The 25,421-nt window shown below is 42.8% G+C and overlaps 1 protein-coding gene across 1 annotated transcript; it reads left to right on the top strand.

Annotated features, from left to right (window-relative positions):
* The first annotated feature begins 5,683 nt into the window (after positions 1 to 5,683).
* Positions 5,684 to 11,616, top strand: LOC111272899 (uncharacterized). Its single transcript, XM_022854548.2, has 2 exons — positions 5,684 to 5,993; positions 10,748 to 11,616. The coding sequence occupies exons 1-2, from the start codon at positions 5,903 to 5,905 to the stop codon at positions 11,203 to 11,205; spliced, it is 549 nt and encodes a 182-aa protein (XP_022710283.1). The 5' UTR covers positions 5,684 to 5,902; the 3' UTR covers positions 11,206 to 11,616.
* The last annotated feature ends 13,805 nt before the right edge of the window (positions 11,617 to 25,421 follow it).

Below are 25,421 nucleotides of genomic sequence, written 5' to 3' on the forward strand. Positions count from 1 at the left end.
TCTTCGCTTCGATAGCACGGAACTCACACACACATAGACGCTCATACGAGTTTAGGTATACATCTTCGCGTTGAATGGATTCGATCTCCCGCAAGAGTCATTCGTTGAGGGCTATGGAATAAACAGTGCAAACTGGATGAGAAATAAAGAAGCACGTTGGGTGGGCAGGCGCCCTTTTACTGGTGGTAGGGCGTTGAGCGGCAGCCGCCTTCATTGTGTTGTTATCGAACGATATATTCATTAGGCATCGATAGGTGCCAGTCAATAAGGACGTGATGTGACTACTTAAGATTGAGCAAGGAGAGTAGGAAAGGAGGAGGAAGCTAAATAGGAAAACGACAGCAGGAGTTGGCACGCGCGTCGGGGGTACGTGGGGTAGCTGACTCCCGGTAGAGAAGCCAGAGATCAGGGGAGGCAGTCGGTGAAATTGAAAAGTCGAACAAGCAAGCACTTATCAATGAAGATGAACTGGCTTTGTGGCCAATGTTAATGAGGACAGAGAGGAAATACGTTTACTAACGTAGAACAGGAACGTCAGTGATGTCTCTCTGTTCGTCTGTCATTCATAGAGTTGTCAAATAGAGGAAGATTTAGGGATAGGATAAAATAGATAAAAAAAAAATTAGTCTTATACCTATGAGTGATGCACAATAAAGCCCATTTTATAATCAAGCATCGTCTACTATTTTTGCACAGAAGGTTAAGGCTACCTAGTTTCGCTCCATTTTGAATTTTTTATTTTGCGCCCGATTGCAGTGCTTTTTTAAAGTTGGTCATTTCTGAAATGATGTGCGACTGGAAGAACGCTACGAATAATAATAACAAGAAGCATATCTTTTACAAATGGGTTTTAGTTTGCTCTTTACTATTTTTACCAGTTGACCTTCAGCGACGATCTCTAATGGAAAACGAAAAAAAAGACCCCTTAGAATAACATAAAAAAAATCAGCTTTCTTAAAAGCCTATCTATATTACCAGGACCTACGCCGCTAACCTTCCGTCAATGTAGCTTCTACTCTTCTGTTTTGCCTCTGTCACTCAACGAACATGCTATAACAACGCTCGACCGGAAGAGTGCAGCAGGTCTAGTTACTTGGCCTGCTCATTTGAAAAGTAGGTCGCCTCCGTCAGGCTTTCGCCGGGCCATCACATGTTCACAATTGTGTCCACTCAGCTGTCAGATTCGATTGCTGGCAGTTCCCCTCTACAAACCCACGTAAATCCCATCGCGTTCGTTGAACGCGCCAGCTCCTTGCCACAACAACTCCGTTTCAACAAGGCGACGCTATCCCGCAGAGTGCGACTCAGAAAACGCCAGCAGTTGAACCGTAGTTCAACCTTTCTCTTCTTTTTCGTCTTCTTCTTCGTATTTTTCGATTTTTCGGGTTTGCAGTCCTTCTGTCGAACGCTGGACTGCCGAAGGCCGTTTTTTGTAGTGCTCTCCTTCCCGAAATTCTGCTAAGGGTGAGCCCAATGCTTCATCCTGTTGTCCTTCTCGACACTGGTTCATGCTTTCCTTTCTCGTCTATCTATTTTTTAGAAAATCCTCCCAAAGTACGCCTGTCAATTTGTATCTGCCCTGTTCCTGACTGCCACCTCCTTACACTCGCAGTCTTTCCTATTAAAGAAAGAGGCCAGCTTGAAAGCAGCAAGACGCTTCGGGAACGCGGAAGACCCAAGCGGGGGTCCAAATTGTGGGGTTCGAAAGGGTAATCCTGATGTATGTGACGGTTTTCCGGAGCTGAGGCACAAAGCAGTGCAGCAGTACGAAACAGTGGACAGAGAATTGGACCTTTGTTCGATGCTTCATTCTAGTACGCACTGCTGAAGTCGTTTTATGTTTTATTTTTGAGAACAATTACATATTATCTCTTAGAGATAATACGTAATGGTTCTCAAAATAACGTTCTTATCAGAGAATGTTATTTGAGAGTTATCTGCCTCTCTGGAAAGGGAAATCTAAGTGTATTTTAGAAACAATTTTGCAGCTCAGATAATATGGATATATCGAAAAGTTCACATAAACGCTCACATGATAAACATTTTTTGCGAAAATTATGTTGCTAGAAAACTGAAATATTTCTAAATATTTGCGATCACGATAGGGTGTCTCAAAATGCTTGCTGAAACCGTCGCTTTTTGAAGCCAATTCTTTGGACAATATTGGTGTTAACGACTAATGTATGTATGATGCATCCTTTCGATCTGAATAAAACCCGCCGTTTTATCGGTTAATCTTTTCAAAAGTGCCACACGCATTGGACCCCGATATAGGACAACTCAAGTAGCAGTTAACTTGAAAATACAATAGAAACCGCAAGGGAGCATCTTGCTTTTGAAACTACGCCTCGTAGCATTTGATGTAGGTTCAAATGAAAGCCTCAAACGTTCCACGACCAATAATTAATAATAGGTCTAAGGCTTATACATCCTTCGTATGCAGTCTGATTGATGACACTTTATTTAGATGAGCCAAACCCAGTTGAAACCAACCATCATTTCAATCATAACCGGATAGTCAACCGTGAGGCACGGAACCCATTCTAATTGCACTCTTAAAACTTGGCAAAATCTTGCGAAAAAAGTCGCACGAGAACCACAACTAAGAGCAAGGACAACGCCGACTCGCAAATGTTGAGTCTTTTTTGTCTTTTCCATAAAAAAACATAAGGAAGACCTATAGTAACTTTAAAAAGTGATATGAAACTACATATGAGATATCTAGATTCAAATAGTGGTAAACAACGTGAGTAAATATCATTCAAGGAACATGCTCGATATTTCAGGATTTTACTGAATAATATATATGGTACAATTAAAAAATAAAGTACACGAAAAACTATCGTTCTTTGCAAATCGCGCATATGCATTTCGTTTGTAAAATATGGATATCACAATAGCAGTTATTACTTGTTAGCTTTCTCAGCAAACCGCAGGACGTAATTTCTGTTTGTGCTATAATAGGCGGCAGCAAGCATCCGGCTTGGAGTGCAAACATGTGCATACCATGTGGAAGCGGCCTACATAGGGGTATCTAAATCAAAGTTTAGTCTCCTGCTATGTCAAAATCTGTACTCTTCCCTTCCTCTCGATGTCACTTTCTGGTCTATACAAACAAGTATATCTCAATATGAACAGTAAGTCCCCAATACGCCTGCCGCGTTCGATATTGGTAAAGTTACGCAGCGCTAAGCAACCTTTTTCGCTAGCTCCCCTCCAGGTTGCCTCTGGTGAACCCTTCATGCTTCAGCATATATTGGTGCGAGCTAATTAAAGCACCCTTGTCTGGATCCATGCTCTTTGCTCTATTTTTCCGATCCGCTATGGAGCACCTACCTAAGAGAAGGTGGACATTAAAATAAGCTGATGTGAGAGCTTCTGCCTCTACAGAATGATGTCTCTGTCGATGTAAGTGGGTGAGTCTCCATGCCCACCGTGTCCGTAGGCCGCCTAGGCATAGACGTACCTGGGACCTGTACGGGCCCAGCTTGCTGAGCTGGCAGTGATCGGCGTTTTCCGCTGTCGCGCCTGCCGCCGCCGCCGCCGCCGCCCTCGTTGTTCTGATACTCCTAGCACTACACAAAGTCGATATACTAACATGTAGATAGTGGGCTGTATAACCGACGTGATGCCATGCGACGGAACAGTGAAGCGACACATCTCACGTCAGTGGGTAACGGTGGACGCCTGGTGTTTGTCAAAGTCTGGAGGCGGGGACTCCGGGTAGGGCGATAAAGACGATCGGGGCATTAGCGGCATTAAGGTTAATCCAACGAGGCGCGGCCTACCAAGGCGTGCGATGTCCACCTTTCGACTACTCGGACGTAGAGGCGTGGGGGTGTAGTTCGAGGAGCGGCGCTGAAGCTCATTAGTGCAGCGGTGAGCGAAGCATGAGGCCGGAATAGTTGACTAGATGGGACAATACATCGGAGAATGCTAGGCGACGTCCAAGCAAGTGAGCCAGGTGTCTGCCACATAGAGCTATAGCTACGTAAGACGCCTTGGTCTAGAATGTCTTCGAATGGGGCTCTGCGTACGAATACTCAACTTCAAACGACATTTCTGTACGGATTCATAAAAAATAACACGAAAGAAGACTACTTTGTGATTAGGGTGGGTAGTGACAGAAAACAGATTTGGCTGGGAGAGGGGGGGGGGGAGGTTATTAGCGTTAACGGAGGCTTATTCTACGCTGAGCTCCTAATGTAGACTTCTTGCAACTTCCGTATAGGCTTACTCTTAGGCTAGTCGTTCTAATGATAAACACATCTCCACGTTCATTTTGGTTACGATTGATTGTGTTTTTTTATATTTTCAAGTACCACATTGGGAACATCTGATATACATAAAAAATCACAAATCATAATTAGTCTATTAGCTGACTTGGAAGTTAGCTAGTGACAGCATTGTTATCCTTTATGCCTTTAGTTCAGTATGCGTTTGTTGTCCTTCAAAACCGTACACTTCCAACGAATGGGTATTTAAAGAGTTAAATACGATTTAGGTAAATAGATGGTTCCATATATAATATACGCCAGAGGCAAACCATCAGGTCCTATACATATGTTCCTGGTTTATTCTGATCTGTACGCGCAGGCTAGGTCTCGTTCAACTACTTTTCGCAACACTAGAATCCGCTTCAGTGAATTGGTTCTGCCTGGCTTGATCCGAAAGTCTATAAAATGCAGATGTGTTTGTTTGTGGTCGGCCCTTTGACCAGCAAAATTGCTTGTTTATACCACGGCAAGCAAAAGCCACCTAGATTGAGCAGTCCAGGCGTGTTTGCTATCAGAAAGGCAGCCAGCCGATGGCTCGCTGGGCTTTGGACAATTTCAACAGCCTGCGGATCTGACCCATTCGCCAGAGCCAACGCAAAGGGGGAACTGTTTGAGGGCTTCTATCGTCAAAGCTGTTGCCTTAAGCGGCAAGAAATTTGAGCCCCAGATGGTCAGTATGCTCGAATTTTCGGAACCTATCGCTTTTATAAGTAGAGGCCAGAGTATTCAATTGGTAATCAGCTTCAGAAAGTATCGGGGTAGCATTTGGGTCACCTTACTTCAGCTACTGAGAACATCGAGCCTGTATGTAATAGGATTCTGTTTAAGTTGCGATGTAACGCAAGAATCCTTATTTCGAAATGAGATATAATGAACTGAGACTAATTAGTTTTATGAGGATGTATCAAGTGAGCTACTTGCTCAAATCATATCGAATTTTATAAGGCCCTCTGCATTTATTCAACATCAGATCTACTGTTTTATATGAGAAGCGAAGGAGTAAACGCGCGTAAGACTTTTGCGGTAAACCGAAACACCGCTCGTTTCTGTCTTAGCTCATCAAAATGTCTAATATTCTCCTATTTTGTGTCCAGTATCTCTCCTAGCCCAATTAGGTAAACTGTCGAAACCAAAGATTGTGTTACCTCGCTATACACGACTGATAAATGCAATATTGAAATTGTTCCACGTTTTTCTCCCATACAGCTGGCGTAAACCATTTCAGTTAAGTAACTGTGATATTTATACAGGTAGGTAATTATTCTACTAAATGGATATGGTGTATGCGCTAATTATTCGTATTTTGAACAGAATAATTTTCGAGACCTTTTCCAAATCTCGAAGCAGTATATTGTATCCAACAACGTTGCTTCGTCGCGCTAGCAATGTTGGTAGCATTTGGAGAGAATCGCCTTGTCATGGCGGAACGCGGCGGCAGATATAAATTGTTGGACAGTGAGCCTGAGCTGTGTAAATTTCAAAGAATCCATAAAAGGTCGGTGCAGTGTCGTTCAATTCAGTAATACAAAACGAACTAAACGTTTTGTAGTGCGAAAAGCTTTAAAACGTGACAAAACAATAGAACGTTTATTTAGAGTGTATTGGATACGGGTCACTGATAAAAGATGGTGGGGGGACCAATTCCAATCCCAATGGAAGTCCGCAGCATTGACCCCATCTATCGTTCGACTAATCACCAAAAACCTCGACATGAAGGTACGCAACATGGCCAATAGAAGCGTTGTAAACCTACAATGCTGCTAAATAAAATCTGGGTTTAACTATTGGCTCTTGTCGTTATGTTTATTAGGGTGCAAGAGAGTGTGGAAGATTTTCTAGTAGTTGTTTATATTACATTCTTTGTGATCACATGACATTAAGCGATCTTTTCTTTTAGATTACAAAGTTTACTTTATTGCGTTTAACTCAAAATGGTAAGATCTGAACTGTAATTCAATTGTATAACAAATGTTGCAAAACAATGTACCGTTATTATCCGAATCAGGCAATGCTGGCTTCGAGAAGAGACAACGGATAAAGTTAAGTTTAGTAACAGTCCGTCGATACGGCAATTAAATAACTTAATGTAATATCTGACCCTACAGCATATTTTTTGGCCAGTACACTCGGGCACGATGGGTTAACATGGGTTTTATTTACGTAGGACTTGAAGCCTGTATCTTGTTCCATACCGATACGTTAGATTACGTTCATATTTTTTTCTTACAGTTGTCGTATTATTCACCTAACGAATATATTCACGGATACCTTCTCCGTGTGGATTAAACCTATTTGTGTTGTTTTCGCAGCCTCGTTTTCGACAGGTCAGAATTTTTTCTTCATCTTCTAGGCCTTCTAGTTTCTAGATTCAGCGAGGTGGCAGATTTCTTTCCCATTTACCGTTTGAGCATCATCAAAACGAGCAGGTTATCTACAAGTTCGCTCTTCGTAGCAAACGAAAAAGCGCTGACGAATTCTCATGTCCTTTGGTAGGCTTTCTCCGTTCTTTCACTTACCCCCGTCCCTATTGCAGATTGCCCAGTAGTAGTATACTCGGACTCCACTAAAACACGGTTGGTTGCGAGCGACAGCTTGCCTCCGCCGCAGACTATACACGCACATCCACGCGCACAAGCGAAACTGTTTTAAAAGAGAACGACCGGCTAATACCTCGCATACATCGTGCTAGAACTCCTCCCGCTTGTTTCTGCATAATAAGCTTATTCGTACGTTGCTGTCGCAAGTTATACAGAGCTCAACGAGAGAGGAAGCGTGCTTTTACTCATCGTACACACCGTCACAGTCGCGGCCGAACGGGATCTCGAAGCCCCTAGATCCAGACCGAGGGGAGCTACTGCAAAGTGACTTGTTGTAGACAGTCAGCATAATGCTGTTGCTGGTAATGCAGAGGAACAAGTTAGTCGGGTTGAAGGGAGCGAGCCCCTAGCCGACCCGACGACAACGGTAACATCGTATATTGAGCCAATGAATGTGGAAAAACTACCGTTACGCCAACGGAAGTGGTGGTCGTTCGTACTCGGCGAAAACATTTGATTAAGTCAACACGTACCCGCGCCGCTACGGCTGTGGCTGCTGCTGCTGCTTCTTCTTCTACTACTACGACTGCTTTTGGGCTCGTCAGCGGACGCTTGAACGGGGTCCCCCGTAGCCACAGCTACATACGACGGGTTCTGCTTTGGCGTCCTCCGCTGGTAGTATTCAACAGCTAGCCTTCTCCTGGGTGGCGAGACATAGCTAAGGGCGACACACGGTGGGGTAAAGGCGGTTGGCGGCAAGACTCAAAAGAAGGGGCGACGGGCCATGCCTATGCCATCAGCCCACATCGCCTTGGGAACGATGGGTGTCTGTCTCATTTACAATTTAGATTTAGAGTCGCAGTGCTGTGCAAAGCTAGTAGCAGTAACAGCCAGGTTAGGCTACTTCGTTTCCGATGCCTACGTCTGCTGACAGTTTTTCGAGCCGCAGACAGAAGAAAGAAGCTCGGGAAACAAGGGGCATTGAAGAGGAATAAGGGAAAAGGTTTTTGGAGAGGGGAGGGGGTAAAAGCTTTGGCATTAAACGCGGTAGAGATTCCTGTATCGACTAAGGGTTGAACTTGTTTGGCGCGAAAACGGCGGCCGATAACGGGAGTTTCTGGCGCGAACTATTTGCACTTCCATAGATACGAAAAGAAGAAGCTATAGGTTTTGTTGCGACCGTCTGAAGAAAATGAGTGGGGCGCGATTATTATGATGAGTGGTTCTCGGTTATTGCCATGTATGGAGCTGCGGAGCTTTGGGCTTGCCCTAGTGATTGGTCTGTATAGATATTTCTAATAGTAGGTATTAATAGACAAATTCCATTCAAGTAATACCTCTATTCGGTTGGAATTCTCCTTTACTCTAAATCAATCAGTTTCCACGAAATTATAGGAACAGGTGACAGATATGGACCTGATTCCACTCATCTAGATTTGAAAAGAACGTGCGTAAGGAACTCCATTACTAGACGTTTCACCGTCAACAAACTCCTTAACGGTGATAAGAGCTCTTTCAACTGTTGTCATCATGTTGGCATCATGCATACCTCTCAAGTGTCAACTTTGCCTCCTCTAACGCATTTCGATATATATTCCCTTACCTCATGTAAGATCTGTCATTCTCTCTCAGATTTGCCGGGTACCCCTGCTCGCGAAACCGGCGCATAGATATCTGGGACCGTATCACTTTTCCATTATGTTACATGCTGGTACACCTTCTACTTTGTATCAATAAAATAAACATTGTCAACCGGCAACAAAGACACTCCGGCAATCCATCAGTCATAACAAGCTCGTATGTCTGCTACAGTTTTAATTTAACGCCTCTAGAGCTTTTCGTTCCGTCTCTCGTCGCTTTCCTTTATCCAAATGGATATATGGGTAACCAGCCCTTTTCCGCCGAGATCGAAAGGCTAGGAGAGGTAAATAAGCAGAGTAGGTTAGAGATAGCTGTGGTGAAAGGCCCGGTGCTGCGGTTATACTCGTGGCAGCCGCAATTTTTACCTTGTTGTTACGACTCACTGAAATGCCAGCAGGGACCATTGCCACTGAAGACTACTACCACTTGCCCATAGCTGCTCGCCGGTAACGTACAGCCTACAGAGATTTGAGTTGACGACTTTCTCTAACTGTAGTACATCAGCCCTTACCGAAGGCGGTTAGCTCTCAGCACATAACTGCGTGACTCTAATTGAAAATAAGCTATTCCTAAGTCTCAGAATCGTAATCGCGGCCTGCAGCCGCAGCATATAGGCTCACACAACGTAGATGTGCCAACGTTGGCCTCGTGTTAGACGTTAATTCCCGTCGCCATTTTCTTGCTGGTACTCATTCGCCAGCTTTGCGCAGCTCGTTGGTATTCATGCATTCATATATGACGAGAATGTATATGAAACAGAAGATGGAAAGGGTGCGTAGGCAACGCCATAATTCCGCATGTCCAAATGAAGCCTATGCCTCACGAGCCGCATAGCTCCCCTGTCCAAGCCTCCATGTATCTCTTACTGGACCTGTCGCGCAATCGTTTGCCTAGTAGTTGCTCACCGTGTGACTATTGTTAACTCCTTGCTCAGAGTTAGTGATCGTTAAAACGTAAGTCCGTTGATCTTAGCGAGTGCTTCTGTGCTCACTATCTGTCGTTATGTCGCTGCGAACCATAAAGCTATTTCTGATTCCTGAACACCAGTGTCTCACTCTCTAATGGTCGTTAGTACCGCTTTTGTCGCCGGGGAAGAGCTGCAACTGGACGGCAGTCAATGAGACTTGCACGACGAGGTTGTCTCGCTCGAAATGCGACTCACGTGCTTTGTCTGAATAACGAAGCATTGTTTGATTGAATAGAAGTGTCACATACCGACTTCACTGACAATCACGGATGAGTAAAGATCACTCTAGTAACTATCGTTAGTGGCAGGTCGTTTTTTCTCATTCGAAGCGTAAGAGTAGCTATGTTGCTTGCGTTGAAACTCTGTGATGGTGCAGTGAAAGTAACGTGTTTGCCTATTCAAGTTCGAGATACGGTGGTCTAGGTTCGCAATCGAACATAGACACGCTCTGTGAAGCAATCCTTAACAAAAGGAGTATAATCGAATGTAAATTCAAGCTATTTGTTAGTAGACTCCCCTATCGCTTCACTCGGCGAAGGCCCGGTCTGCAGATGTCAGGGAACCTTCAAGCCTCGGCGCGGATAAGAGAATCGTTGGCAGAATCCTTATCGTGTGCCTGAAGTACCTCAACAACAGAGAGCCACCTGATTGCCGATTATCAAACAGTGACAAACCGTTATTAATACATTCGGTGATTAGTTTTTTTCAGCATACCTAATTATCTAGATGTTGTATCTTTTAGCAATTCAGTGTTAAAATAACACGTCGATGAGCTTTACTTATTGGCAAAAAAAAACTTCTAGTTATTTACTCGGTGATATTCGATATGCTACATCCGCCATATTAAGTTCGTGCTTGGCTTTTGTACGGACCTGAATGTTCTTCGTTCGCAAAGTTCTCTAATCCACATCAACTAATAACTGAATAAATTATCCTAAATTTAATGTGTTACTAACTTAAGTTGCGTACTTTCAGTAATTAACGCAGGTTTCGTTGTTTGACGTCTAATAATGATAATAAAAAACATGCGCTAGTCACAGTTTTTAGAGTAATATGAAATAACGGTAAATGCAATAAGCGTAAGTTACTAAATACAAAGGTTTTTGGGGTTCACTCGATGGTGAACTCTTTCACGCGACACAGTACAATACGATGGTGCCCGTTGATAGTGGGTTATTAAAGTTTGCCTTACAAAAGCAGGGTTTCCGGAAACGCCTGTAACAATCGCGTAAATCTGAATTATAGTCCGATATAAATAGGATTCGCTATCAGCTGAGTTGAGCTGTCCTAGATATTACAATCATGGTGCTTATTTCATTTTCCAGCCTATTCTGTGGGATCTATTCATCGTGGCCAAAAAGAAAAACAACCAGTTCAACACAAAGAATCGAGACAAGTAAAAAAAGCGTCGAAAAACAGGGTTATGCCGTACTGCGGCACAAGCAATTGGGTTGATATCACCAGTGAGGATAGCTGCAAATCCGAAAGGAAGTTCTCGGGGCAAGCGGGTCGAATACGGCGACAACAGTGTAGTTCATCGGCTAAATCCGGCAACCAGCAAGCTGGCCACAGGGAGCCGGGCGGAGTTCAGAACAAGAAGTACGCATTTCTAGCAGATTCGAAGACAGAGACTATAACATCCAGCGAGGTCATGCTGCCGATGAGTGAATGTAGCGAAACGAGTGTAAGAAATATCAATCACGAAGGGATGAAGCTCCCGAGGCCGCTGCCACCCCCAATGCCGACACCAAAAAAGAGGAATAAGTGTTGTGCCGTCATATAGAATGTTGGTGCAGGCTGATTTGCGGTATAACTTATTTCGAGTGTACATCGTTTACAGTGATACTGTTTCAAGTTCAGCTGGAAAGTTTGTTGTTAGATTCGGAACTTGGCTAACTGTGTATGGTTGATTTTCCTGTAGTGACGTAATGTAGTATCAGGCTCGAAATAGCTTCTGTTGTTTCGTGCGGTGTAGATGATACTATCTTGTAAATTAAAGGGAGGTCTTAACATATGGCCTTGACTGAACGAAAATCGTAAAGAGACTACGTGGAGTAGCGTTTGTTCACTGGTTGCATAGTGATACGGGTTTGCGAGGGGCAACGGCACAAATCTGTGGTTGGTGAAACAAATTTTCCAAAATAGATGACGGTGATAGACTAAATAAGCGTGGCAATAAATATATATATATATAGATACTCGAGTAATTACTAGTAATTTTTGTAGCAATGAGAACTGGGCATCGGTTTGATTTTTAAAATAGGGCAGACACCTAGGCATAAAGAGCAAAGCTAGTTTACAGGGAAAAAGCACTGGAGTTTTCAGACACGATAAACACGTTAGTACACGATACTATAAGTATAAAGCTTCGAAGTGAATATAAGTATGGCCTTGTAACGAGGATCGTGTAAAAAATCAATTCGATTCGATCTAAGTACTACACGGCCGAGCAGGTTTGTCGCATGACTAATTCTATTATTATCTCTCGATACAGGACATAGCCAGGCGATATGCTGGCATTTTGTTCCATCTCTTTCAAACATGTCCGTGACGATCGATGAAGCGCACAGTTTTGGGAAGCGCAAAAACGTAAAGAAGACCAGCCCAAAACGAGCACTGGACGTTTGTGCGGCATCATTTTATATGCCATTAAAGTTATGAATTACAGCCATAATAATTGTTGTTTGTTTACACAAAAGCAGTGGCGGCGGCGGCAGCAGCAGTATCGAACCCCGTAAGCGGATTTATTATTTATTCTATTGATTGACATGCCACCCTTCATAGGTTCTCCTTTTTAAAACGGGTCTATTTTTCCAAATATCTATCACCTAACACCAGAAAGCTTCGCGCTCCCTACTGTCCCTATGCACCGGGGTTCGTAATCTTCGCTTATAAATAAAGACGGGTAACTGAAATTAGGACAAAAAACTATACTGGACCTTTTGACGCTCAGCTCTGTTATAGACGAACGAGAACCTGTTCAATAGTAACTTCAACATGATCGTTGAAGAACTGATAAGCAATCGCTGCACTGAGAGAAAATATGTCAGGATAATAACTTCAAAGGTTCAGAGCTAGATACAGCATGTTCGACCCGATATTTTTCCCGAGCAAGTCCTCTATACAGGTGCATACGTAAGTTTGAATGAGCTATTTGTGAGAAAGCTCATGCCTGCTCATGATCATAGTAACAATTATTTTGCAAGCAAGGATTGCTAGCTAATCGACACGTCGAGCTTACTTTGACGTGTCTTTTAGTAATTTTCCATTCGTTCTCGTTTTTCCTTGACTTCTAACGATTGTCCGGGTATTTTTTTAATCACTATACGGTATTTTTCGAGATTCCACAGTATTTATTATCGGAGAGCATACGTTTTGACAGTGTCACCTGGACAGCTAAGGCGCTAACCATTCTGCAGGGCGCTATACCATGCTCGGGTAGGCAGTATTCGAGAAGCTCCGGAGTGAGCTCTAAGTACGGTAGAATATAGAAAGCGAAGCATAGGGAAGGTAAGTGGTATATTAATTTGTGTAGCTGGCTGGACACACCGGGTGCCACTTCGAGCCGTAGGTCTGTGCCTCTCGTACACTCGCTCGCATTGCCTTAGGTGGGCAAATGCGCCCCTGTGTGGAAGCTCTTGGATAGGACGATGCCAGTTGCCCAGTCATCAGCTTTTCCGCGTGCTTGGGCCTTCGCCGCCGACTCTATCCAACGCCACAAACTAAGTCAACACACTTGCCTTAACTTACGTTCAGCGGATCTTCCTTCTATATATGATAGTGTAGAAAAAGTAGGGTAGTCTTTTCGATCTACTTGACAAAGACGAATAAAGTTTACTGAATTAACTGATGTCGGGCGAGTACGTTGCTCAAACCATGCCACGTAGAATTCCTATTTAAAGATTTCGTATAGGACATATTTGTTAAAATGTTGGCGTTGGATATGAAAGTACGTAAAATGTGAGTCTTGGTTCTGGTTGAAAATGGATATTGCGTGCATTGAAGAACGTGGACTATAATGAACAAATAAAGACATGTATAGTTTGTGTTTTATAATAAACGTTTTTATTTTGGTAAAAAAATTTAAATAAAGAAAATAACTGTGGAAGGAACAGCCGATTAGAAACGTCTGATTTGAGGGCTAATACCACACACATTCAACCAGTTAACTAATTTCAACCTTTCTAGTGATGTCGTATGTCTTCGTATAGTACCGGCTGCTAGAGGTTTTTTTCAAAATTAAGATTTTATCAAGCTTATCGATGTTTTTGTTGATTTTTTCATTCCGCATTTTACTAAACGTTGTCCTACCTTCTACGGGGTTTATTCCGCGCCCCTGCCGTTCGGCGCATCGTTAGCCCAATGGCAAACCCATTTTTCACGTGTATAAACAGCGTAGCATATGACAAACGAAGTATCGACTTGTTTGGTTCCACTTCAATCCGCAAGCTTGAATAGAGCAAGTAGAGATCAATAGAAGTAACATGCGAATTATTTGTTACCAGTTAAAAGCGATCCATTTTTGTTATTTTAGTATGACATTTTCAAATGAAAAAAAGGTGTGTGCAACCTCTAACGAATTTAGAAAAAAACTAGTGAACCAGTCTACGTTCTTCCTTGTTTCTGCGCCTCGCTTTCGGGGCGGGCTAAGAAGAACATTGGGATTTGTTGGGTGTAATTCAGTACATTTGAACTGTTTCTAGGAATATTGTGTAAGATGTAATGCAAATTATCTTACATAATAATAAGGGCAGTTTGTGATAATATGGGCGGATATGAGTCGTCGCTCTTTCCACTGTCTAATCATCCTGCGTAAGGAGAAACGGTTCTTATGAAACGGTATATCGAACGTGACCATTTCTTCGAGCCAGCCGGTTTACAGTGCGCTGTCTACGGTGATTGCATAAGCGACTTTTTTTGTTATCAACGCCATTAAAGTGATCCGTAGCTTGATTAATCCGAGGAAAAGTGCTTTTATAACTTCGTTCTTATGCTTTTATGTCGGTCCTTTTCAGGAAGGCAGACGCGGCTAGCCAGTTCGATCCCGGTTTACTTAATTATATTAATAACAATTAGTATAGAGTTTCTAAGTATATAAATAAAAAATAAATTATCGAACATCGCTCTGCAACTACGATATTTGTAACAGTAATATTTTATATAGCCAGCACCATTACGATGACTATATTGACGTATGTGACGTTATGTCAGCGTTCGCCACCCGATGCAGCTGTTTCTTGTTTTCAAATACTTCTAATATGCAAACACAAATCGCGAACATGTTATTACACTGAAATGTAAATCGCTCATATAAAGGGCACGCTTAATCTCTTTCGATAGAGTCCTTTAAAGGGCGCCTATGGCTTAAAAGTACCGTTTTGCCTTCGGCACGAACTTCCTAGCGAACGGATTCCTCCTTAAAGTACCACCCCACTTTTCCGCACCACTAGTTGTTGTTAAGGTAAACAGTTTTTTACCAAGCCGTTTTTATTCTCATCTTTCCTAAGTACCTTACATGGAACCCTTATCTCAACATGGAGGGTGCCCTTAGGATCCAGATCTCCCAGGTGACTTCAGAGGGAAACATGGGTTTTCATAACAGAAATCAACCTAGCCCACATGACCTTTGAGCGTCTAAGAAACCAACTAGGGAAGAGTTCTGTTAGAGTAGCATGATTCAAGTAGAAATGTTCGTTTGCCGGATCGATGTGTGGTGCTTCTGTTAGAGGTTCAACACGACAGGAGCCAGGTCAAATCTTCTTGGCTAAATGCTTCTCTTACCCGGTCAGAGGTAACCGCGGCGGCCCTAGTAGGAGCAGTAACACGCACCGGATCAGAACAGCAAAAAAAAACAATAAAAGAGAATGATGTGACGAGGTCAAAAGTAACCGTTAGCAACAAGAATACGCTGAGCCAGCGAATTGCTTGTTTCTTGATTGAACTTCTCGAGAACAATGAGAAACAATGGAACCGGGCACGATCTATTTTCACGCACAGCTTGTCTGAGACGTCTACTAAGTTTTGGCATGCGGATCATTGTTTTGGCTGTCATGCGATCATGTTGATTTAGGATCAAATCAGGGCATCCGTTGTAGCATAGCTGGCTAGGGCATACAGCTAGGCGTGTCACTATTTTTCACATGCGATCTACTTCGACATCGATGTCTACACTGGCCTAGAACGCTTTATTCTAAATATCCAACTTGCTTTTGTTAGCTCAACTTACCATAATTCGTAACCTGGTAACTTATGCGGCATCACGCGTAGCAACAATTTACCAACTTAGATTATTTTGCTTCTAAGTGCCTTTTACAGGTTCCGTTTACCTTTCCCATAAAGGCTAAAAGACGGGACGAGCGATAGAGAAAAGCAGGTACTATACGAACACTCATACCCCCTTGCGTGTAACCTCCGTAATTCCTAGGTATTTGCCACATACGAAAATACATGTACTCGCATACACATACTTACAGACGCTTGAGCGCGTTGCAGCTGCTGTTACCGCCGCCGCTGCTGCCACTGTTACTAAAACCTTTAATAATAAAGGGGGCAAAAACAGTTCGAAACAGTTTGCGCTCTTTGGCTGCTCCTTCTGCTGGAATCGCCAGGCGTCTGGGGCTATTCGAAGGGTCGTATCTCGTCTTCCGCTCGAAGGCGCGCCAAATGTCGCGGAATGGGCCAACGGCAGTCGAACAACGTCAGACCAGGGGCCGACACGAACATGGCCGAGTACCGGGAAGAATGTCTGAATCTACAGAGCATTGACTACTACTATTACGGCCAGAAACAACAGCATCTGCGCGGCTCTAGCTAACCTTTTTTCCCTGTCTGTCTTTCCTTTGAGCATACCCTGCCGGGTCTCTAGACCATGTTTCTGAGAGTTTTTAGCTTCGTAACACTTTTCCCTCGTAGCTCGTTAGATGGCCGACTGCGGTGACATGGCTTCCAAGCAGTCGCCATTCGATCTCCAGTGTTCCCAGGGTGGGGAGATGACAAAAACGACAGACAAAAAGAGACTCCCGCTAGTAATCGGTGGAAAGCTTGCCTGTTCATCCCTAAAACCCCCTGAGAACCAACCGCGTTCACTTTTACCCTTTCGGTTGACTCGTCGGAGTTATCAACCACCCCCAAGCCTGTCTAATGTCTTCCTGGTCGCCTACGTCTGCTGTAAGATAATCAAAGTTGGCAGAGTGGTGAACTAATTTTTTGGGAACGGTGCTACACAGCTTGAACAACAACGTAATAGATAAGGCTACAAGGAAAAACAAAGTAGGAAGGATTCGTGTTTACACAGAATCAGAAAAGTGCTATTAATGTAGCGTGCTATTGATAGCTCATACGAGCCGATATCTACATTTCTGGTGCCGTAGAACTTTGAGAATAGTTTGATTTATACACCTGCTAGACTAGTTATCAATTGAATACAGCGTAGATTAAATATTAGACAGGCTCTTGTCTTTTGGTTGAAACGTTCTCAGATCTATTCATGTGATTTACCTATCGCTTTTCTAGTAACAGTTTCTCGCTTATGTCTACTAGCTCTTCATTGTGCACTATGACGCTGTCGCTAATTAGTAATCATGATTCTGATGCAAACTGAGGACTTCTAAAAGGAAATTTTTCTACTGACAGTGAAACGCGGTGATCCAAAGCAAGAAACCTGGCCATCAACTCATATACGAGGAGACAACAATGAGGCCACGAGAGATCCTGGATTTCTTCACCCATAAAGACGGCTAATCCCATGCAAAAGACTCAAAGAAGTAAAGAGACGAGTCGAGATTTCACTTCCTTGCTCGACTGCTCTTTTACATAAAGGGCGCCTATGCCAGAAAAAAACAGCGCAAGTGATGTTCGCTGGGAGGTTGCTTCCCTCTATCCCCCATCATAACAAATTGGTTGTCTCGTTATGCTGGAAAGGATTTGCACAGCAAAGAAAGGACGAGAGCAAGTGGGAGAGAGAGAAGGAGAGGGAAAATGGACACAACTTCAGAGGCAAGCTAGGCTAGCGCTGCATACAGCGGCGGTATCCTGGCAGAAAATCCCTCCTAGCTTAGCTTCTCCTTGTCCTCCTGACAACCTGACTGTCTAACTAGGTACGTAGTTTACTTTGCTTATACAACAAAGTTTTGAGCAAGGCCCGTTCTGTGAGTGTAGGCAGTGAAAAAGTCGCCGAGTGAAGAACAGGGACTGCTAGTCAGAAATAAACCTTCTGTAACGTTTCTCTTATTGCACGACCACTTTTTATTATTTATAACCAATAGCCCCAATTCCAGTTACGCCGTCCCGTTATTTCAAATGCAACGAGAGCCGCTCCTGGTCAACAGTCTTCTAACGAAATCGTTCCTCTTCAACAATTTCTGATCTAGAGTATTAGAAGGGTGTATGTAGATAGGAAAACACCGAGAATGACCTCCTGTTTTGAAGTGTTACGCAGAAGCTAGATGAGAGGAAGTAAAAATAGTTAAGTAAATGAATGGACCTTATTCCTTGTGTGTCGGTCAAGTCGTAGCTGGTCATTTCCCGGACACTCTATCAATAGAAACGGGTAACAAGGTATATTCGAAGCCTCGATGCAATCACGGAGACTTTTCACTCCAGTCGTGCTGAGTGATGGTAGGATCGGCGTATAAACTGCAGGAGACGGCGCCTGAAACGACGTTAGAGTAGCAAAGCTATTTTACGACAGGCCAACTCCCCACTGCAAGGAAAGGCCATGCACAAACTATCGCTGCGTAGTGCAAAGGTGATATAAGTATAGGACCTTGCGAACGACTTTGGTACATACGCACGTGGTAGATCGGAATGTACGAACAGGGCTTTTTAAACGGAAGAAGCTAATGAAATGTTACGGCTGTCCGCGAACGACAGCGTTTATTGCCGTGGTATAAAGACTTAGAGACTAAATAGTAAAGGGAAAATTTCATATTGAACCATACGGCTGTTGATTGTACGCATTAAAGCCTGACAGGGTCTTCATTCGCATAGTATAGTAGACAGATTCTATGGATGGTCATGTGGTGTCACTGGTTTGACAAAACTGTTCCTATCTTAACTGTCGCTATGGCAAACCTGGAAAAGGCAATTAAATTGCCAGTAGGAACAAAGGAAGAAGCTGCATTTGCATATCCTGTCATGAAAAGTCATAGAAAGGACTAATGCATTTCGATTTCGATGATTTATTAATGCGAGCTAAATGTGAAGACATAGAACGAAGATTTTAGTCAATGCCATTTATTTCTTCAGCCTTCGCGCTTAAAACGTGTTGCTTCAGCTGACCTCAGGTAACTAGAATAAGCATCAGGTAAACTAGAACTTATCAGCTTAGATTAGCTTGAAGCTGTACTCGAACAAAAAACAACATATCGCTGTCTTTTATTGTATATTATTACATATTGTTTTTGGACGATCTCGCATACACGTGTAAATCAGCCATTTTCAAGCACGTACTACTTTAGTTTTCCAATGTATCTAGTTTTCTTTCATAAAAACATCACCGTTAACAGAGCGAAAACATCGAACCTTTTGAACGGCGCCAGGTGAGTGGAGCGTTACAGCGGGAGCCCTTTTTACACAGAAGACGCAATCAGCCCAACGGATTTCGGAGCTCCTTTGTGGAGGCGGATGTCGTTTGTGAACGCTCTCAACCCGGATCCGACAGAGAAGAACGCGGCCAGTGACGACACGAAACGACACAGCAAATAGAAGCGTCCATGGCATGTCGTGCTACATTCACTGTGATATCTCCTTCGCTTCTGTCCTGGAAGGATCAAACGCGTCGTTTAATAGCGCAGACAAACTTTAGGGAAGAAGTCCGCTTCTTTTTTTACTCATTTTAAGACACCTAGTATTTCTCTAACTGCAATACTTATGGCGTAGAACGTCCTTGCTCAACAAACCTATATATATATATACAAGGAAAAAGTTATTTGAGAATGAAAAGATCTTCATATTAGCAGACAACTATTTGCAATGAAGGGCCGATTCTCAATCGGACTTTGCGTATATCTTTTTTTTTTTCAATTTAACGAATTGAAACACCGTAAAACGTTAACTTGTAAGTTTAAGTGATATACGTTTTTACAGACCTTATTAGTTCGCTTGACCTCTGCCATTAAACTGTGGTAATCGTAATGATTACCACACAACTGTAGGCCAAGTAAACCTTCTATGATACAGAATAAATCAATGTAATCCCGTTCCAAAACTCTCAATCTGTGGAGAAATAATCTTAAATATATAGTATATGCTCCCAAATTCAAACAACTTTTATAAGCTCATTTTTCTCCTGCCCCTTTCAAGCTACTCGTATGAGCACACACTGTTCTCTTCTTTCTGCCCTGCTCTACAATGACTTTTTCTTGCCAATCTGTTTGCCGATCTGGACATGCAGCTAAGGACTAAGCTCTGAGGTTTCTTTTGATCAACGTTTCTCAAATACACTTAACGTTCGCGGTCTACCAGCGATGCGCCAAGCACCGGAGTCACCTCCCGCCGACTCTGCCCTGCTAAACAGTTCAAAGTCGACGAAATCCAATAATGGTTCAGGCGTCAGACCCAGCCTATTGCGGCGCCGGACCAATAAAAACCACACATCATCGACAGTATCCCAACAGCTACGAGCCAACGCGAAGTAACAACTGGCAAGTTCTCCTGTCTTCAAAAAGGTGGCTGCAGCTATGGCCATTTTAAGCCAGCTTCCGAACACGCGGCGTCAGGCCTCGCTGCGCGTCAACACTGCTGCCACCGCTGCAGAATTAGGTTTCCGGCCCAGTGAACGCGGGATTGAAGGAAGAAAACATGAGAGGGAATTGGATATGTGGCGGGTTGTTGGCATTTAGAAGGTAAGTTTTGGGTAACCTGAAAGTGTGAGGAGTAGTCGAAGGGGACAATGGACGATAGGCGCAGAAACGATGGCGGACGAGCGAAGGCCGTAGTTACTTTGGCCCTTTGACAGCTACAGTTCGGCAACTCTATCCATTGCTACTACTGCCGCCTGCAGCCGCTGAGTGAACCTAGGGGGCGAGGGCAGTGAGGCGGAGTTACCGCAAAGGAACAGCGCGGGACTGTGGGATTCCGAGCCTACTACAGATCGTTAAGAGCACCCCACAACGGGAAAGGTCACTAGAAAAGACTCGACTGTTGCCGCTGCTACTTTTGACATCTTGTTCGATAACACAACACAGCAGGGTCTGCTGTTCACGCGTGATCGCGCACTTGTTATTTCTCTTTGCAGCCGCTCATCGGAGATCTAGAAATAGTCCCTGTTCTGGAATATCGGAGCGCTGCTTCGATCTGCGAAACGCACATTTCAAAAAATAACGGACGCTTAGACTGTTTGAGACGAGCGCGGCCCAATGTTAGTACTAGAAAGATACGTCATTATAAAGGTAGGTAACTAAGATGATGAATATCGCGTGAGACGCATACATTGCTAACAAACGACTCTGGGTATCGATATAGTAAGTATATAGTATTATAGAGCTGTCCAATACATAGCGAGCTTTGTTGTCGACCGCGTTTTTATGCTGTGTAAAACACTCAAGTAATGGCAGTGCGACTGGTACAACAAACATAGATTCAATGTATGAAACATTTCGTTGCGTTCCTTGGTCGTATTACCGTTCAAGGGAGTTCCAAAGATAATAATGGCTTTTGTATTTGATCTACAATCGATACGCGGACCGTATGGATTAGTTGGAACCCGCGGCTCACTCTTTTCAATTTTCTCTTACCACCGAACACACCATATCTATTTATGACAAGTAATATCATATAACTGCCATTCTAGGCGCATTGCATAGCCAAATATAAATTTTAAAGCCTCTCTAAAGTACTTCGAAGGCCGGTATTAAACAAGCCGCGTCTAAGCGGACAGCCCGGGCTGTTTTTGTTCAACGAGAACCTCTACAAATCTTCGGTGTATATTTTCCTGCACCCTACTATGAAGCGTTTCGTCACCTTTCTTGGCTTGTGGGCGCCGTATTTTTGAAACTTGTTGTTCTTTTACTAAAATTTGATCATCTAAACAATCAATGAATAACGGGAAATCGGGTTACGGATGGAGTTTGGCGCCCAGATCACCTCGGTAGGAAATTCAAACGAGGACCTGAAACTATCGATCTGCATCTGGGAGATCGGAAATCTATTAAAAGTGTGTATAAAGTTGCATTCACTAGGTAGTACAGTTCCACGTTTAGGTTTTGAATACAACATTCCAGTTATTATCACATATGGCTATACACGATAGGGTCTTATATTGCTATTGCAATTTTGCTGTTTGACCGCCACTACAAGGGCAAAGTGCGTCACAGTAGAAATCAGGCAGGCTTCGTCAAGGGCGTCGCAAGCTTTTTCTAAGTAATCCAACGAACTATATAAAGAATAGTGGTCAATTCGAAAACGAGAAAAATTTTATATCGTTCGGCGTGATTTTAATCAAATTTTCTTAGTAACTCGCTTTCAACCAAGGCAAGCCCTAAACGCGAAGACCGGAACTTGTGCGCCCTCTAGACCACTGAGAGCATATATACTACAGTCACTGTTTATTATAAATATTAGTTGAATATCGTTCCCTGTCTGAAGATGAATCGGTCAGATAAGTCTCTGAGGTGATCATTGTGTCAATGACATTCAACCTACAGCAGCTGGACAGCATTATGGTGAAAACACTTGAGTCGATTGAAGGAGGTAAGGAGACGACGATCAGGAGTTTGCGCACGATCTGTCTTTGGTACGTTTGTTGTTTTATGTAGCTGAGAACTTTTTTGAACGCCACAGTCCTTTATATATTCTGTGCAATAAGCCTGTGTTGAGAAACGTGGGCACGAATTCGATAAGCTCTTCTTACAAGATAAAGCGGGTGAAATTGAATAAGCAGTTGTATGAATAAAGTAGTCAGATTCGATTTGGAACTGTCCTTTGAGAAAGCTGTTACAGCACAACGGGTCGACCGAGGCAGATAACAGCAAGAAAAAACCAAATTCGCTTTAGCTTAATTATTTTCTAATTTCATCAAACCGCCAGCGGCCCCCCTTTCCCTTAAACAAACAAATCAACTTTATAACTACAAACCTCCGTTTGAAATTTATTCCTCTAGTGTCGATACTAAAAGAGAATAACAGCTAAATAGTATAACTCAATGATATTAGACTTACAAATGGAATTTTCGACTCGGAGTTACTCCGATTAAGACTGACCCTGTTACAGAGGTTTTATTAGGGGGATTTTTTCCAACACGTTGTTTGTTCCCCTACTCCATGGCCGTCCCTATTTTAGTCGTAAGCGTTTTTTACGTTACAATCATTGAATCGTTAAGTGAAGCAAAAAATTGTTCCGAATTCAAAAATTAACCATGTTACAGTGGACGGCGCATTCGCTGACGTGTGAGTCCGTGATCTGTGTAACAACGCGATGTCGAATAAGCATCTGAAAAATGACCTCATTTAGGACACCAGCGGGCCACGGTGATCGCCCTAGCGGCGGATACCGAGCAGCGCATTCGACGTATCGGTTTTCGATAAATGTTCCTTAAATGGTACCATCAGGGCAATGAGCATTTGAGAAGAATACTCTATCCTATAGGCGGTGCCACAAGAACAGTGGCGACCAAAGGCATTGAATGGTGGTTCGTTTAAACGATGGAGGTGGTTCCCTGTCGCGAGCAACAGGGCTTATCTTTAAGAGTACCGTCGAAATTTGAGACCTTTATAAACGATTAATGGTAACAAGTAGCTTGACACAAAGAGCTTCTAGCGGAACAGGGTGAATAGAATATATGCACGGCGTTTTAGCTTGAGGTCAGTTATTGGTGGGGGACGGGGGGCTAGAATGGGATAAACAAACCGTTTGTTCAGCCGCGACCGTAAGCCGCCTATATTTATATCACTATTTCAAGTTAAAATTAATGAAAACGTCATGTAAAACTCAAGTAAGTTTGTTACTGAAAATATCACATGACGAAATGCGCAATTGCGTAAAAAATTACGCTAATTTGTTAAAGGCGGGCAAAGTTTGTGCAAAAATTGTCCTTTTGATGCTCGTTAAACGAAAAACATAACTAGTAATTACAGTGACAAAAAATCTCTATATACCTAATAATCGATTTTACTTTTAGCTTAGATTAGATTATCTAAGTTATGATAAGTTCCTTCATCTAGTACTCACAAATGCCGATAAGGTCGCCTAACTACTATAACGATTTTATTCGAGTGTTTAAAACTTATTTTTTTGTCAGCACTGTTAAGTATCCTGGCAGAGATGAAGTCATCTCTTTTTGCAGTTAGGATATTACAACAAGTTCTTGAAAAACCTTTGATGCGCTATGGGTTATTTTTAGTCAGTAAAGATTACTCGACGATCCTTAAAAAAATGAAAGTGTTTCAGACCGGATTACTACAGTAGTCAGACGACGACCTCGCTCAGACTGACCAAGGGATGTTTTGCTAAACATACGTAGTAACACCGAAATTGTGCTCACTCAGTATGCCTCATAGTTTGAGCCAATGAGAATCACTTTGTTTAGGGTAGCGTACATCTATCTGATGTAGAGACACTTAATATTTTTAAAAATACGTATCGCCCTTCCTTTCCCTATGAAGCCGTTATTATAGTTAACGGTAGCTATTTTGAGCACCGGTCAAATTGTGGCGATATCGATGAATTGTTTGGCTAAAAATTTGTTAATTTTCCAATTGTATTTTACTTGAAGATGTATAAACACCGATTGTTCATTACAATGGTATTCTATTTACTAACTAAACGCCACCAAATAGTGCAGGTTCGAGATCGGACATATAGGCGTTTAGTGTTGGAAGCGGCCAGTTATCAGAAACAATGCTCTATGTAACAAGGACCTGGCATAAAATCTTACTGCCTTATGATCATTTTACCATGCTCTACATGATGCTGCTATATAGTAATGTCTTGCACCTTCGTTTCCCTTTACCCTAATAAAAGCGTTTCTGGGTCGATGCCCGACTGTGTCAAACAAGTGTCCAGTTTTTATGCTTCATAATTAAAGCTTGGTTGAGCATCACACAATGGTTTAGGTGACGAGAGATGAAAGATCAAAATCTTAGCTCTACGTGGGTGTTCCTGAGCTTCCGACTATAATTGAACTAGGGTAAGCGTAAACTGAATAAGCAAATTCTAAATCTAGATGTCATAACTAGATAAATCGGGGCAGTATTTCTCATACAATTCCATATTTCTTCAAATTATATCTGTCCACTTAGTAAATTTCGACGCTAGTGACAATAGCATAAACAGTTGAAAGCTGAAAGTCGCTTTTTATTCAGTTTAGATAAATAAAAATGTATTTTATTCACTAATAAAATGGACGAAGGGTGGTTCAGCGAAATTTCTTCGTGAAATCGCCTAGTGGCCCAAAAATCAAGGTCGTTGTGATAAGAGCTTCCTACAGCATGATTCACTTTCTTTCGACATATTACCTATCTTCACAGGGTGGTTTGTCCAGCTAGGCTTAACCTGTAGCACACGCTGTTTGTCGATCTTCAGAGGCTATTATCGAGTAAAATTAGTGAGGCTGAACTGAGTTTTGCTATGTCATATTTTGTTACTTTTCTGATCATTATGAAGACTGCTGGCTGATTTCGCTATTTCATTTCTTAACGCCAACGTCGGCTTCTATTACCGTCAGATGATGCATAAAAAATAGTATCTGTGAAAATTTTCTGTAAGAGATAAAAGATAGGCGGTTTTCTGCATCGAGTTCGGCCTGGGGGTGTGCGCTTCCGCATTATTCTCCTTTGTTAGCGCAAGAGGACCTTTGTTCGATGGCAATGCAAATGAGAGAGACGATGGAGAACGGAAGGACCCAGAACCGACTGGCGTAAAGCCGCGATGTAGACGCACTCTTCCATAGCCTAATCACACGTGACACATTGAACAAGCTCTTCGGCGTGGGTCCTAACCGTCGTAACCCATATATACTTTTGTCTGCACTAACGCAAGCAATGGGGACGAGATTTGTATGAA

Source organism: Varroa jacobsoni, unplaced genomic scaffold (genome assembly GCF_002532875.2).
Source record: "Varroa jacobsoni isolate VJ856 unplaced genomic scaffold, vjacob_1.0 contig03768, whole genome shotgun sequence".
NCBI lineage: Eukaryota > Metazoa > Arthropoda > Arachnida > Mesostigmata > Varroidae > Varroa > Varroa jacobsoni.